At 42.5% G+C, this 16,629-nt stretch overlaps 1 protein-coding gene across 1 annotated transcript in view; it reads left to right on the top strand.

Annotated features, from left to right (window-relative positions):
• The window catches only part of CTNNA1 (catenin alpha 1), a 114,679-nt gene that overhangs the window by 23,635 nt on the left and 74,415 nt on the right, over positions 1-16,629 (top strand). The window contains exons 4-7 of the mRNA XM_067005529.1: positions 1,531-1,697; positions 2,484-2,603; positions 4,726-4,992; positions 7,638-7,841. Of these exons, the coding sequence (XP_066861630.1) occupies positions 1,531-1,697; positions 2,484-2,603; positions 4,726-4,992; positions 7,638-7,841 (758 nt within the window). The remainder of the gene's footprint in view (positions 1-1,530; positions 1,698-2,483; positions 2,604-4,725; positions 4,993-7,637; positions 7,842-16,629) is intronic.

The following is a 16,629-nucleotide window of genomic DNA, read 5'->3' as shown; positions in this document are numbered from 1 at the left end:
ATGGTCCTCAAAAAGTTGGGTAAGGGATGGCTTTAGATTGACATTTATAGCTCATCTGCACTTGTACAGCAGCTTTTTCATGTGTCACAGTGCTGAAGTGGTGCATTTTGATCTTAAAACGTTGTGTGCTGTTCTTCGTAGTAGTATTTAAGATGGTGGAAGGGTGTTGCCTAGGAGGGCGCATCTGAACAAAATTGAGTGTCTGCATATAGCCGCTCGGACAGGTAGCGGCTGTGCTGGGGCTGTGCTGAGCTCTGGAGGTGCAGAGAGCTTGGGCACTGGAAACTTTCCCAGGGCGAGGGTGTGGATGGTTAACCTCGAGCTCTCCAGCTGTAGGGGATTTTTGAGTAGTCAAAATATATGTCCCAAATAGGGGATGCGCCCCGCTCGCTGCCTGGCTGTGGGAGCGGGCCAGCTCTTGGCAGTGCTGGCACAGCATCGTCTTGGGATTTGGATGTGGACCTCTCCCAGCCCCGTTTGGTAGTGGGATTGCTGGGAACTAGTCAGCTTTAATTTCTGCAGCACTGGTTGAGGTTCTTCCCTTATCTGTGAAAAACGTGCTATTTTGGTTCTGGCCTTCGGCCATGTGGACACTTTTGTACAGGTTTGGGAAGCCTCTGACATAGCAATTAGTCATAAAGCAGTTGGTGTGCTTTTCTGGTCACCTCTGATTGCCCACAAATCCCTGACCTTGAGTCCCTAGCGTTTGCTAAGCTAAATCCTAGCCGTTTGCCAAACGGTCCTAAAGTGCAGAGACCCAAGAGCACTGAAGTGAATGCCAAACCTCCCCGCTGTGACGGTGGGAACAAAACGCTGCCAACAAAACGCTGCCCCTTGGGGCGTGAGGTGTGTGTGGGGGAAGAATCCGCATTTTACATCTGAATACATGCAGAAATGATTCTTAGGGCTTTTAGAGGAATTTCTCTAGTTGTTTAAAGCAGCCTTTGCTTTTCATAGTTACCCAACTGCGCTGTTACCATCTGAAACCCAGTCTCCTCCCGCAGCAGATGCAGCCCCACAGGCTATGAAATGCTGGAGCGTGTCACGAAGCAGAGCCTTGCCCCGAGTGCAAGCGGCGCCGCAGCCAGCCAGGTCATTGCCCCGAGTTGTTTACAGTCCCACGAGCTGTGGCGCTTCCCTGTGTGTTTACAGGACATGCTGCTGCTTTCGGCTTAAAAGCAAAGCTTTCACTGGAGCTTTGAAAGCATTGTAGTCCGAAATAACCAGAGACTGCAGTTCTGCTCATAACGGCCGTGCCGTGTTGTATTTGTGTCTCCAGGGGATCGTGGCTTATTACGGCACCTGTATAATTTGAGATAAGGACCAGAGTGTTGTTATCGAGCCCTTCCTCCCTCCTGCCCCACTCCCCCCATTCTGTGTGGTGACCGTGCTCAGAGGCAGCTCCGTGCCCGGATTGCCGGCTGTATTTAAGCAAATGTGTTTTGTCTTCCAAATCAGCTCTCCCAGGAATCCTTACCACCCTGCCTGAAGTGCCGTGACAATAAAGTGGGACAATCTTTTTTCGCACAGGTGACTTGATGAAGAGTGCCTCTGGGGAGTTTGCCGATGACCCCTGCTCCTCGGTGAAACGCGGGAACATGGTCCGGGCGGCACGCGCCCTCCTCTCTGCTGTCACCCGGCTGCTGATTCTGGCTGACATGGCAGACGTCTACAAGCTGCTTGTCCAGCTCAAAGTAGTAAGTGCAGTTCTGAGCCGTGCCTGGCACGCTGCGCTGGCTCTGCTGGGTGGCTTCGCCTCGTGCCTGGGCGTACTGACCCTGGAGCTCCCTCTCAGCGGCTTGCCTCTGGAGCAGTGATGCTGGCAGTTTTTTTTATCTCTTAGCAGAAAGTGTGCAACTGAGGAGCGTAAAAACAACTGACAGATGTTGTCAGTGGCTTTTGACTCTGCATTGCACTTCATTCTCAACTTTTAGTATTGACACAAATGCACTGTGGTCTGTGACCAGCAGATGATAAATCATTTAATCAAAAGAAATAATTTGGTTTTCTTATTGACTACTACTCCCTTGTATCTAGCAGATATGACTAGTTATTAGTAGGAACAAGTAGCTTCAGTGGACTAAATAAAATGAATGTGGAATATAGAAGGAAGGCTTTTTTTTATGAGCAGGAGATGGGTGGTTTGTGCAGAACTTGAGATGCAGCACAGCTTGGTGTTGGGCTGGCTTCAGCTGGGGTTTGAGGGCTCCACTCTTACCCCTTGACAGCTGCAGCCAGGGCTCTGCGAGGGCCGTGGGCTCTTTCAGACACACATGCCTGGCTGTCCCTGGTAGCTGGTGAGCATGAAGCAGTAGCTCAGCCTGAAGTACTGTTAGCCCTTGACACGTCTCTCTCCAAACAGTGAAAGGCAGGAGAGAAAGATCACTGTCTGCTATGAAGCCCATGCTGAAAGCCCATAACTTTCTAAACTGTGTACTGGATTGCTTGGAAAAATATGTGAATATATCTGTATATCCTTTCAGGTGGAAGAAGGTATCTTGAAACTAAGGAATGCTGGCACAGAGCAGGATCTGGGTATCCAGTACAAAGCCCTCAAACCAGAGGTGGACAAACTTAACATCATGGCAGCCAAAAGGCAGCAGGTATAGTGATGGCAGCTCTTTCTTATGTATATATCGTTTCTTTTTCTTTTTTCAAAAGAAGAAAATAAGGCAGCCTTACTGCTCTTGGGGACTACCTGTTACTGCTGTTAATTTATTTTTTTTACTTTTTTCTTAATACTTTGTGTTGCACTCAGTGGTGTTTAGAAAATTGAATGGCACTTGCCTGGTAAGCAGAAAATCTGCTCAGCTGTAGTACATTGCCTCTGACTCAAATTTTCCTGATAGCATTTGTTTGTTAATGCTTTAGTACCTTAATGAAATGCTGCTTCTATAGAATTGCATTGATGGATGTCAAGACTTCCCATTTTGAAGCAGTGCAGGTGTGGGTAAGGAAAGAGGATTGAGATACAAATTTGTGGCTGGTGCTCTCACCACAAGACCACACAGCCTTTGTGATTTGCACAGATGTAATGAACCATGGTCCCTTAAACAGGGAGCAAAAGTCATGGCTGGGGACAGAATTACAGCCCTTTCCAAGGGAGCACTGCGCCATGCCAAGCAATGCACCATAGCTGGCTAGTCTTGCACGGAAATGCCTGTTTGAGGAAGGGTTTGAAATCCTTATTGCTTTGTGCATGTCCTGTATTTGCATTGCTAGTGCTTAACCTTAAGTCACGTGTAAAGGTTTTGTTCAACATCACTGTTGTGACTCACTCCTTTGTAAGTTAGGCTTTAAAAGGAAGTAGAAGTACTGGCAGTCAGATTTATCTGAAACAGCGTAATTCTTTTAGAGCATATTTCTTATTCTGTTGTTCTGTACAAACCAAAACTGCTTATGCATCTCTGACACTGCTTGTTTACTTGCATGGATTCATCTTTGAAAATAAACTGGATGCAGTTTAAAATGGATTGCTAGTTGGTTATGTATCTAGAATCTGATTGCAGTAAATGGGAGTGGGGTTACGATGGCAATACAATAAATGTTCTTAAACTGCTTCATGATGGATTGTTTTACACTATGGGAAGTGGTTGTGTTAAATCTGTAAGCCTGCTTGGAGTGCCCTCCCTGCTTAGAGTGCGTCTTACAGAGGTCTTGTATTACCCATTCATTTTGAAGGGTCTGTCAGATTTTTTTTCCCTGTATGGTAAAGTAGCCCATTTTTTCATTTTCGTTACCTCTTTGTAAGGCTTAAGAAGTAACTTGAAAATGTTCATGTTGCTAATAATTGTGTTCGTTCTTCCTTTTCATAAACCTTACTGCTTGTGCTGGACTCAGAACCTCTGTCTATTCATGATACTTACTTTCCAAAACAGAGGTGGTGATGCTTTAGAGAATTGCAGCAGTGAGTGTTTGGGAAAAGACCTATGGGCTCTTAAATCTTAATCTTAAATTAGCAGTAATTATAGTCATTGGATTTATTTTCTCCCTTTGGAGATGAACAAGAAGCTGAATGAGATGATACTCTTGTTCTTCTAAAAGTAAGTGTGTGAGTCTCTTAAGGAAAGTGAACTCCATCTTCGAGGTGTGATTAAGGAAGACATTCTGGTTGTGAGTCTTGGAGTTTAAGATCTGGCTTCTCAGATGCAAATTCATGATAAGGCTCCCTCGGTTGAGCTGATCCATACAGAACAAGCGTGCATTTCTTAACAACTATCTCTGTGCTAGTTGCACAAATTAATTGGGTTAATCACTTGTGAAATAGAGCCAATAGACTAATGTTAGCAATTGTCAGAGATTGCCTTTCTTTTTTCTTCCTTCAGTTAAATGATGCTTGCCACTTATGTCTAAGCATCTTAAAGCACATTTTATTTTAAGACATGGAAAACTGAGGTCGCTACTTATGCATCCTCCTGATGTACTGGTATTGTCTGCTTTCAGAGTGCTGGTCCTGTAGTGTGGCAAGGAGCAAACATGTCTCAGATCTTGAAATGTGAAGCTGTGAATTGCCCTACAGTACTTTTTTGAGTTTTTGCGGAGCTGTTGTGTTCTAAGATGAGTTGAGCTATTAATAATAGGGATATGGGGAGAGCTCAAGGTTGGGTTAGATTTGAGCATACTAGCCAAAGAATCTGCCCGTCTCTTGAAGACGCAGGGAGACAGTGTATGGATTGAATGTGGGGACTGTTTTCAAACGGCTTCTTTCTTTAATTTTCCTAATAGGAATTGAAAGATGTAGGTCACCGTGATCAAATGGCGGCAGCCAGAGGAATCCTGCAGAAGAACGTTCCCATTCTCTATACCGCGTCTCAGGCCTGTCTGCAGCACCCTGATGTGGCTGCCTACAAAGCTAACAGGGACTTGATCTACAAACAGCTTCAGCAGGCGGTCACTGGCATCTCAAACGCAGCTCAAGCAACTGCATCAGATGATGCTGCCCAGCAGCAGGGTGGAGGTGGAGAGCTGGCTTATGCTCTGAACAACTTTGATGTAAGTTCTGAACCCGTATGTAAAAAGTGGCAACTCCAACTGCTGCCTTCGCTCACCTGATTTATGAGCAACAGCTTGCTTTTGCTTATATTACCTGAAAAATCATTTTCTACTGAAATACTGCAAGTCCCAGGTGAAGCAGGCTTTTATTTTTTCGAATATGGCTCTTTTGAAACTAGGATTGATAGAATATAGAAAGGAGCAGTGCTGTTCTCAGTGATTGAAGGCTGTCAAGTTAAACTAGCTCAAAAATAGCTCTTAGCCTACTGATACATTAGATGTAAGTCCTTGGTTTATTTGAAATTGATTATTTCATAATATATTTATGTAATGTATTCTTGTAGGTGACAGAAATGACTTTTTAAAAGTGAATAATATATTTGCAATTGCACAAACTACCTATTGAGAAGAACTTGAAGTGGGAAGTGTAATATGATCTTTGGTTGGGAATGAAATCACTTCAAACTGATGTGTTGTACTGATCTGTCATATTCTTTATCTTTTATTCTGTAAGTTACTGAGGATAGCCATACACTTTTACTGAGAATACTTTCCTTTTGAAGCCAGTATTTTGTCTACCGCTGATTCGGTCTCAGAATTTTAAACACCTTGGCACTAGCTCACCTCTAAACTTATTAAATAACACAAGTCTGTTGCTCAGAAAACGTATAATGCTTTTTTCCCCAAGTATTGTTCACCTTCTCTATTTTAGCTCTTAGCACCCTTGCTCTTCTGTGTTAATTTCCTGCCATGTTTCTTAACTTCTTTTAGCATTTCCCTAAAGGATAAAATGCGATTTGAGGTTTTCCCTATGCCAAGTGTAAAGCCTCTCTATGTGACCCCTTGGGTAACAAGATGTCGTGATTATCTTGATCTTTGGGACTGATTTGGGTTTTAAGTCTCTCTCAAATTCCATCAGTTGAGCGTTCAGCTACATGAGTTTTAAGACTCTGCTTTGGGTTAGCACCCAGAGGATCACAGGTTTGATCAGAGCCCTGTAGGACAGGAAGGCAGCTCTAGTAACAGCACGTGACATTGAGGCCTGGCTTTGGTATGTAGAAGTAAATCTGAACCGACTTGTTTTTCATGTATTGGCTAATCTAATTCAAACCATTTAATATGATTTCTGATACGTGCTCATATTTTACTATATGAGCTCTCTAATATACGGCCAGAGACTATTTTTTTGTTGTTGTTGCAGCCTGCGTTAAGCTTCTGAGCTTTTAGTTCTGTGTGGCACGACTCCCTGATAGCAGCAGGGCTTGTTCAGCAGGCCGGCCTGAATGGGCATTGTGTGCGAGGGCTTTGTCAGCTCATCCTTGCCAAAGGAGACGGACAAAACAAATGTGTTCAGGTTCTCTGCAGATGTTATCCCTGCACTTCATTTCCTGTTAACATTTGAGTGCTATTGTGCTCTTGTAATAGAGGTTGTGCACACGCCCTCCCAAATACTTCAGTGTTTCTACTGTGCTGGTGAAATATTAAGTGATTACCAGAAGGTAACAAGATAATCGTTCTCTCTCGCTCGTTTATATGGTGCAATTTTGGAGTTGTAGCATACTACCGTTGGAGTGTCTGCATGGCTAAAACGTTGAGGAAAAAATGGGACTGTTAGAAGAACATGTGCTGTGGCTAAACCTGCTGTGAAGGCCGTGTGGTTACTCAGTAGGGAGACTAATTGTACTGACAGTGACGTTGAAGTTAGCTAGCGTACAAACTCAGTGTGGAAAACTCCTTTTTCAAGAAACTTTGGGGCTTCTTTCATAAAAAGTTATCATCATTTTCCCCTCCTGCTCACTTAATTGGAAGAAAACCTATGCAAACCCTAAACAAACCAGCAAAATTTGAAATGGCCAAATCATGTTCCTTAGTAAACTGTAGAACCTGTTTATTTAAACTACCTGGAAGTACTCACAAGGTGATGTATGCTCCACGCTGCTGCTGCTTGGTGAGCTTTCTATGGAGGGTGATATTGGCCCCTTGAAGAGTAGATGCTTAAGGCTGAATAAGCAGTACTGATTTTTCTCAGCATGATCTGTGCTTACTAATAATCTTTCAAGATAAAGCTGTGATAGTCTTCTGCCACGAAGAAATCTATTTCTCTGCTATTTTAAACATTGATGTTGATGTTTCACTTGAATATTTGAGAATGCTATTATATTTACCTGTATAATTGCTTACTAGTGAAAGGAGGACTGGATAAACTAGGACACCAGAGTACTATATATAGGACTAATTTTGGACATTTGTTTTTCTTGTTTTTTTTGGTTCATGATGAGGTAATTATATCTGACAAGTTTAAATAGTGAAGGCATGTCCGGATTGACATGTAGTTAAAAAGAGTTCTGTATTTGAACTTTATTTGTCCTGGCACATTTGATTTTGCCGTTCATATAATGAGACTTCTTGTGGCCAAGTTCGGTTTAGCTGTCAAAGCAGCACAAGAAATGACTAGCAACTTAATGTGATGGGGGACCTTTTAGTAATTTTACTTAACTACTTGAGAAAATCACTCTTGGTGCCAGAATGTTGGTTGCCTTTCATGCTTGATCAGGGGGTTGCTGTAAGTGTTGGTCTTTTTGATGACTTAACAGTAACTTACTGCTCAGTCTGATATCTAACTTCCAAAACCTTTATTTTACCAGAAACAAATTATTGTGGATCCATCGACCTTCAGTGAGGAGCGTTTTAGGCCTTCCCTGGAAGAGCGCCTGGAGAGCATCATTAGCGGAGCAGCCCTGATGGCTGATTCATCCTGCACACGTGATGACCGACGGGAACGGATAGTTGCAGAGTGTAATGCAGTGCGACAGGCCTTGCAGGATCTACTTTCAGAGTACATGGGGAATGTGAGTATCTTCTGTTCTGTTTGTTTAGTTTTTGTGGTTTTAGCTCCGTGAGATCATCCAAAATGGGGGAGTCAAAGCTGCGGGTCTTGAAGCTGGTTTGTTCTACTCCCAAACAGGATTTGAACATTAACCAGGAGTCCTGAAAGGTTTGTCAGAAGGCCAGCACGGAGGCAGAATCAAACGTAGATTTAAATCATCTGTGATACTTACCTTAAAATTGATCTCTGTTCTATTGTCGTCATATAGTACTGTTCTTAGGTTATGATTCTTACATACTGGTTTGTGTAGAAATTCTATAGAATTAGGCTGTCTTCCCCCTCAGTTTGCATAAAGTAACTAGGCCTATGAAAAAAGTAGTGTTTTTAACTTTTTTTTGAAGCTTGGGAAGTTTAAGTGTATGAACTTTTTAGCTGAAGGCATAGGTTTTCAGAATCAAGTTAATTGCAGTTGCTATTCCATTTGATCAGAAGTGATATAGAAAATTAAAGCTGAAATATTTAGTAGGAAATTTGGAGAGGAGTTTGATATAAATATTGAACTGAGCAGCTTTCCTCCAGTGTTTAGACATTACACTACACATAATGTACATACAGTATTTGGAGCTCGAGTGTATTTCTACAGTTGGAAAAAGTGTTATGTCATGAAGATGAGCTTCTGTGTTTGAAGGCATCATGCTATACTATCAGATGCTGCCTCTTTTTTCCTTAGCCCAGGGGTTTTTAATTTTAATAGCTTTAGCAGTGTTGAGTGATAAGCTTGGGATTTCATAAGTCTTTAAGCTCAATCAGGTTTTTAAACATAAATATTATTAAAGGGAATTGATTTTAGGTGACAAGTTGTGGGAATGACAACAGTGAGATTGTTTGTAGCATCATGGCAACTAAGATTGACTGAAGAAATCATAAGGGGCTGAGGTGAAGCCTTATTTAAACTTCTGAGCATGTTTGAGGTAAAACTTAGAGAGATTTTCTTTAGATGGCAGAATTTATTTAGCAAGGTTGCTGTGTTAGGTACCTTACCTCCTTACCTGTGATTCTGCTGTCTTTTGGTGAAAGCTACTTCAGCGTGAAATAAGTGGTCCGAAGTCTGCGTGTGCGACTTAGGTGGTTGTTATTTGGAGAACAGAGGTGTGCAGTGAAAGGTAGAAAATAAAATGAGGGTTTCTGTTTACCAGTGGAAGACAAGGACAAAGTAATTGGGCGAAACTGAAAGACAAGTCCCACATAGCCTGTGGGCTGAGCTGGGTGCTTCATGTAGTCTTTCTTAATTGCTTGTGAAAGTAGCTTGTGCTTGGCATTGATATTATATAGAACTGGAGATGGCAGCTGGGGAGCAAACCACCACGTTGCGCCCTTTGAAATGCCTTTCAGAGCAGGGTGTTTTATTAGTATATGAGGCATCCGTAGTAATCCCTCAAACAAATGTGCTGCTGGATTGGATGCAGGCGTATCAGCACGACTGAGGATAAAACATCCACCAGATGCCAATTAAAAACATGGAGGAAGTAAATGCTCAGTCTTGCGCACAACAGATTTGGTTGCATTTCTCTCCTTGATAGATGGTCAATACCTGCGTAAGATCTCAGAGCTTTGACTTCCTTGTGCCATAATGCCTATCTTGCTCCTCTGGCTGTGTACTCTTGTCTCCGTTATGCAAGTTAAAGTAATCATGTTGAGATGGAAAGAATGTATTCCCTATGTTATCTCTTTTAACACATTGTGAAATTAGTGGAGCATACTGAATTTTTTAAAGTCACTGCTATGTTGTGATTGTAGACAGTGTAGTTGGGAAAATGAGATTAGAAATTCAGTGAAATGGAGTGGAAAAAGCAATAGATAAATTATGGTGAAAATGTGGGATGGTGTGTGAAAATCCATACTGAGGGTAGAAAAAAAATACAGGATGATGAAGCTGAAGAATGAATAATAGCTGGGGACCTATAAAAGCGTTTGGTTCATCTACAGGAAGAGCAGGGATGTGCTACTTCTAATGTTTCCTCTGCTATTACTGTATTGTGCATGTATGAGATACCAACAGCCACAGCACCCAGCCATCTCCTGTTGTGCATTTCTCCATCCTACCTTTAAAGATGGAAATGAATTGGACATTAAATCGGTTAATTGCACGGTACTTGCAGTGCATCATGAATGCTGAATGGTAGAATAAGACCAAGAGACCTGTTTTTTTTCAAAGAGAAAACGGGGATGAGCAATACTCTGAAAAGGCTGAAGCATAGGAATATCTTGAGGCAGATTCCCTTTTAGTTTTAAATGCCTTCTGTTCTAGTGACTTCCTCTAGCTTCTGGGCTTGCTTTCAGATCTCTGGTAATAAAAAGGCTTTTTCCACAGGTAGTTTATAACTCAAAGTTTAGTGTTTTGGACCCATGGTTTAACTGTCTCTTTGGGCCTGTCCCCGAGGGTTCTGTAAGTCTTCAAGCGTTGCTGGCTGTGTTATGATGTGTGGCAGAAACTTCTGTCTGAAAACAATTTTCGGTAATAAATTGAATCACAGGTTCCCTTGACCCTTGCATTTGCTGGCATGGTGATGAAACCTATAGCTAGAAGAAGGGCAAGAGTTGCTCATTCACTAGTTTGTTATAGAAGTTTGTATCATCTTTTCTTGGATTGGTGTCCATCTTACTTCCTTTTCTATCTGGCACACCTGTTACAACTATTTTCAAAACAGAAGACTGGCCCAAATTGGTCAGACTAAATTTACATCAAGGCCAGAATCCTGTCTTGAGAGTAGTGAATGGCGGATACCTACAGGAAAGAGGACAGTAACAAGGGAAGTATGTAGTCTAACTTGCCCAAAATAGCTCCCAGATGCCAGCAGTCTGTAGCTCGGATAATTCCTGAGCTGGCATTGCTGACTGTGTTTAATAGCTCGTGCTGGACTTTTCCCCCATGAATGTCTAGTTTCATTCTGAACCCTCATGAACTTGCAGCACCCATAAGCTGGAAGGCTCCTTGCTAAAGAAGATTAATCGTGTCGCATGAAGCATCTCCTTTTGTTTGAAGCAGAGTGCCCTTCTGTCTGTTCAGTTTGCTGTTTCTTCCATCTGATTTCAGAAGAGAGTGAGCAGCTATTCCCTGCTTACCCTTCTCTGTGCCATACCATGTAGCAGACTTCTGCCTCCTCTTTCCCAGAATGAAGTGCCCTAATTTTATTAGTTGCTTGCCATAAGGAAGACATTCACCACCACCTTTCAGCTTTGGCTGGGCCCTCGTTGCTAAACAGCACGGTGCAGTAGGACGGGGTTTGTAGGGGAAGGAGGACTCGATGCCTGCCTAGATCTGTCTCCCTCACAGAATTTTGCATCAGCTGGTTGTAGCCTGGTCCCGAGGGCTGGGTGCCGGTTAGCGTTTGGTGCGAGGGTGGCTGCCCCCTTGCTTAGGGTCATTCAGAGGGGCTGATGAAACTGCTCCGTGAAGATTTAGCTTCTGAGTCGTAGTTGTTGGGGTCTGTTTTTGTGAACGTTAAGTCAGATTGTCTTTCTCTTGTGCATCGCTTAATGTCTCTGTCTGTTGAACTTCATCCACCATTTTATTAGCTGGTGTCTTGATTTATATCCTAAAAATGCCAACTGTTCATCCCTTAATTGTAGCATTCAGTTTTTAGTGTTTTTTTTTCCTTCTTCATCTTCCATTTTCCCCCAAGGAGAGCTGGCTTCCATTAAGGCTCCTGCTCATTTCAGCCCATGATTCTAACAGAAAATAGTTTTCCTTTTTAAACTAGCACTGCAGATCCCTCCTGGATTCAAACAGCAAACACGAATATCTGAGTGTGATTTTTTTTTTTATTACTCTGAGTAAGCTTTATACTTATTGCTAGTGCTGAATGGCACAGCAAGAATGGGGAGGTTTAACGAAATTCATTATTGATTCTGACTAGCACTGTAAAAGCAGAGTAGTCCAAGGTCTTGGATCCGAGATCAACTGCCTAGAATGCAATAAATTGCCCGCTTCAGTCACAGCTGAATTTGTAATATAACTAATCGATGGCGAGAGCCAGACCTTTGTGTGATGCTGCATTTGGGAGCTCGTGGTGTATATTTTATTAATGAAATGAAAAAAAATAAATTCACAGCATATGTGAGTTTGGTTGGTCATTGATAACAGACTTTGAGACAGGAGGACAGAACAAAACATCTCCTTGAATGTTGTTCAAGTTCCTTGTTATACCAAGGAAGAAGTTGGTAAGAGAGCTGGCATTTAGAGTTCAGGAGTAAGCACAAAAGATTATTTTTATTGTATTTTGTTACAACTTCATGATCTCATGTGGGTAGACGTTGATTGGCTCCAGTTTGCCCCCATATAAAATATATAAAACAGAAGGTTTTTGGACAGTACTACCAATTTATCCCAGTATAGCCCTTACACTAGCAGATGGTGCAGTATCTTCCTCAGTGTACCGAGCAGTTACAATGCTTGTTTTTGCTTTTTGTACTGTATTGGGCAACTCTACCTCAAATTTACGCACAGAGCGTTCATCACAAGTTATCTGAAGTAGTTAAAGTGAATTCATAAAAAAGAACAGTGGGCTGGTTGGAGCCGGAACACTTCTGCATCTTTAAGAAGCAGGTGTGTAGGATGGAGAGGTAATGTGTCCAGCAGCCACAAAATCCCACAAACTTCAAGTTGTGACAGCGCGTGCTCTGTGCGGTAACTCTCCGTGGGTGTTATTAGTGCAGAGCTTGGGCAGCTTGTCTTCATCTCAGCGACCGCGTTGAATATGGGAGGCATACAAGGTCATATTATTTGAGGTTGGGGTTTCGCAGATTAGAAAGTGCAGGATGTCAGCTGGAAGCTAAACCAGAAATTTTCAGTCTGTTCTGTTTGACTACACTGAACTTGAAAAAGACACCAATTTGCTGTGCTGGGCTATCTGATTGACATGTAAGACTGAAAATAAGGACATCCTTTGGCTTTTTTGACAGTCCACTTTTATTGTTTGACGGAGAGGCTTTGGAGGAATGGGGTGTGTTAGGTTTCTTTCCATGAATGCTGCTTTAGAGGCATTTGGCAGCAGTGATCACAGGTGTTCAGATCTATTTAGTATGCACAGAAAGGTGCAGAGAGGTCTCATTTTAAAGTCTATTCCGTACCCCACCAATTTCTAATGCCCGTAACTGCCCTTTCAGGCAGACACAAGTAACTCAGACTCGTACTTGCATAAAGTTTGTCAGAAACTCTAGTTTGGCTAGCATGGAATGTGAACCCAGAGCCCCTTTGTGTACAACATGCTCTTGTACAATAAAATCCCTTGTTACTACATTTGGAAACGATAAATCATGTTACATAAAGTAGCTTGACAGGTCCTATTTCAACAGGAATTTTAATGCTTTCATATTATCATTCTGACTGTGTCCTTGACTGTCTGGATTGCATTAGAGGTGCTTGGCAGCAAATGGAGAAAAACCATTTGGGGCCAGCTTCAGAGCAAGCATTCCAGGCACAGATTATTTCAGCCGATCTTTCCAGTTTCCATTTTCTGCTTGGCCTGAAGCAGGGTGTGTCTGGGGGGTGGTGTTTGTATTTCTTTTAATATTGGCTTTTAGCACAGCTTGAAGGTAAGTGGGGCAGTTAAACCCCAGGCTGCTGCACTACACTGCCTGGTGGGAGCTCCTGCGTGCTGGCGGGAGTGCCGTGGCTCTCAGGATACCTGAAGTAGATCTCAACACTTCTGGTTTTACACTTGTTGGTCTTGTGATTTACTAAATGCTTGTTTTTCACATTGTTTCTGTGTTCAGCACAGCTACAAAAACGGGCTTCTCCAAACAAGTGCACTGTTTTCCTGATCTTAATTGCACTGGTTTGCTCTTCTTTCCTAAAGCTTCCTTGAGCATCTCCGGTGCTTGAAAATGAATGGGCAAGAGCATACCTAGCTCATGTCTTCAGTACGTTTTGGAAGAAGTAATTTTGTCTTCAGAATGACCATTCAGGGTATTTTGACTCCTGACACGTGTGACTTACAGAATGGAAATGGGTTTTGCATTCTGAATTTGCCTATTAATAAGATTAATAATAATAGCGACCCACAGCATTATATTCCCATCAGGCTTAGAAAGGAACATGTGCATTTTCACATGGCTGTTAAACTTGTGTACAATTCATCCGTGTAGTTGGAAGGGCTCTTGCATAGCCCGTTCAAGCAACTGCTTCTGTGGAAATAGATATGAAGTAAAATGTCAGACTGATCCATATTTATGATAGATGCTGATAAAAATCTGCCTTGAGATAATCTACACTTTCTTTTTTTTAATATTGTTTCTGTCAGTTTAAGACACTCGAATGCTGAAGTGATGGACACGGCTTGAAAGCCTCGATGGATTCTCCTGTCATGGAGTTTGCTGCTCAGGAAAGGGAGCTGTGCTGTTGTGCTGGGCGCTAATTGCCATAGACGTTACTGGTTTGACAAAGATGATGCTTTTAAAAATAAGAAGTTTCTGAAGTGATACTGTTTTCAAGCTTGTAATGCTTACTGGGTGATGTAGAGTAAATAACTGAGCATGCTTGAGTGAAGCCTGATGAGAATTTCACGTGGCATTAATTGGGTGTTTTTGAGCCACAAAGATGAGCTTCCAGGTTGCTTACAGAGGGCGTTCTGGAAACTCTTCTTTCTTACGTAGTAACACGAGGCCTATGGAAAGAAATGGAAGAATTAAAAAGTCCTGAGTACTTCTTCAGGCAGCCTTTGTGCTGCGCAGTGAAAATGCATTCCTTAATGAAGAACGGCTGTCTTAATGCACCCTTAGGAGAATTCAGGAAAGCCCAAGTCACACCTGAAGTCTGGCTCCCGGATGGGTTCAGCAGCCTGTTGAAGTCTGCAATCATTGCTCTCCTCCGTGCGCTGCGTTCAGCCCATGCGAACCATTTCGTGTCAAACAGCAGCAATAACTTTTAAATTGAAGAGATTTGACAGCAGCTGGAATTTAGTCTAAACTGTATTATGTAACTGGTCTCTACTTGCAGTCTTTACGCACTTTTCAGCATTTTTGCTGTAGATTTTAAATACACAAAAAAGAAGGAAGGTCGCTGCCCTTTGAGGAGCAGCTGAATTCTGCTGAAGCAGAGCTGAAGTCTAGTGCTGTCCTTAAACTTGAGAGCAGAGTCCTGCAGGTACCTTGTGTGGCAGTGAAGGCTTCCATCCCACCTGCTCCTTCCTCTCCTGCCCCTACCCTTTAGGTTTGTAATGGTGAAATGTCCATTCCTCCTTTCTTGTTAGGCACATGCGGTCCTCAGTGCTAACACATCTAATATTTCCTAATACTAAATAACAAATACAGACCCTTCTTGATTTAATGTTGTGCAGGTGGCTTTTAAGATTATAGAATATCAGAGTTGGAAGGGACCCACGAAGATCATCAGGTACAACTCCTGGGTCCCCAAAGGACTACCGCCCCCCCCAGAAAAAATCAGTCTTAGAGTGTTGTCCAAACACTTTTTGAAGATTGGTGGAAGGAAGACTTGAAATAATAACCTGTGCCCACTTGATTGTGGTCTGGTGCTTGGTATTTAGCAGCATTTTACTTACACTGAGCTGTAAACCATTTTACATAAATATGCTATAATGTTATGCATGGATTCCGCTTAAAATTCTATGTTTTGTGACTTAGTCCACTTCAGAATTCTGCTGTTTTGTAGGAAAATATTTGAACTTTATCTGCCTACGTAAGATAATATATTTAGTTGCCAACTGTGAAGCTTTATTCAGTGATACTTGAGTACACTCTCAAAGCCAAAATCAGAGAGTATAGATAGAACAGAGCATGTAAGTTTGCACAGTGACTGCTCATCTGTGGATAAACAGCCTTTTAGCCTCCGGCAGGATCATGCTCTCAGTGTGCAGAAGTATTACACACACAACTGGGCTTTTTAATTTCTCTTCTTGGAAGAAAGGGATGATGGAATTATTACAAAGCTGGAATGCTACACTTCTTGCATTACAACAAAGTACTTGCATCTCAAGTCCTGGATTCCCCTTTTTTCCTTTAGCCGTGCTCTAATACAAACTTTGGATTAAGTTCCTATCTTTCTGCACAATGGGATTTAGAAGATAAGAGTGAGAGAAAGGACAGTCACTGCATGCGCACACATGGCTCTGTGTTATTGTCTGCTAACAGTAATATCCTCCCCAGTTCTCTGGTGATAGGCAAAACTGTTAAGCTCTTTTTTTTCTTTTTTCTTTTTTTTTGCTTGGTTATATCTCTTCACTTCTAAAAAGACCTCTCTGCAGGCAGTACAGGTGTTGACCAGAACGCGGGGTATCTGTTCTAGGTGAGGTGCTATTTACCATCTAGACCGTGTTCTTTGCCTAACCTGTTTTATCCTGTTCAGGAAAGCTGATGTTCTGTAATGCTCATAATGTCTCCTGGAGCTCCAGACCTACTTTGTCCCGGAAAGTCAACTGAATCAATACGGAATAATTAGCACTTGTGGCTTATCCAAGTAGTGGCAGCCCTCTTGAATGTAAATAGAGGCAGAAGAGTGACTTAATCCTCCTCTAGCATGAGGAAAGGATGAGGGTTAAGCCGTATCTTAAAAGGCTGTTGAAATAGAGGAGAGAAATTTGGTTTCCCTCTGGTTTGCACAGGGCCGTGTTTCTGCAGCAGGAGGGACAAGAGGTGGAGGCAAATGGGCGGAGGAGAGGCAGCGCAGAAACAACTTGCTTGTGCCAGTGCTCAAACCCCTTCTGCTCAGAGCTCTTTGAAAAGACTCGCTTTGTGCCTTTGGAGGCTGCTTGCTCAGAAAGCCAAGGTTATCGTTGCTGAATTGGTACGGCAAC

The sequence above is a fragment of the Anser cygnoides genome, chromosome 14 (assembly GCF_040182565.1).
Source record: "Anser cygnoides isolate HZ-2024a breed goose chromosome 14, Taihu_goose_T2T_genome, whole genome shotgun sequence".
In the NCBI taxonomy this organism is placed as follows: Eukaryota; Metazoa; Chordata; class Aves; order Anseriformes; family Anatidae; genus Anser; species Anser cygnoides.
This window is presented reverse-complemented; position numbering and strand designations above follow the sequence as displayed.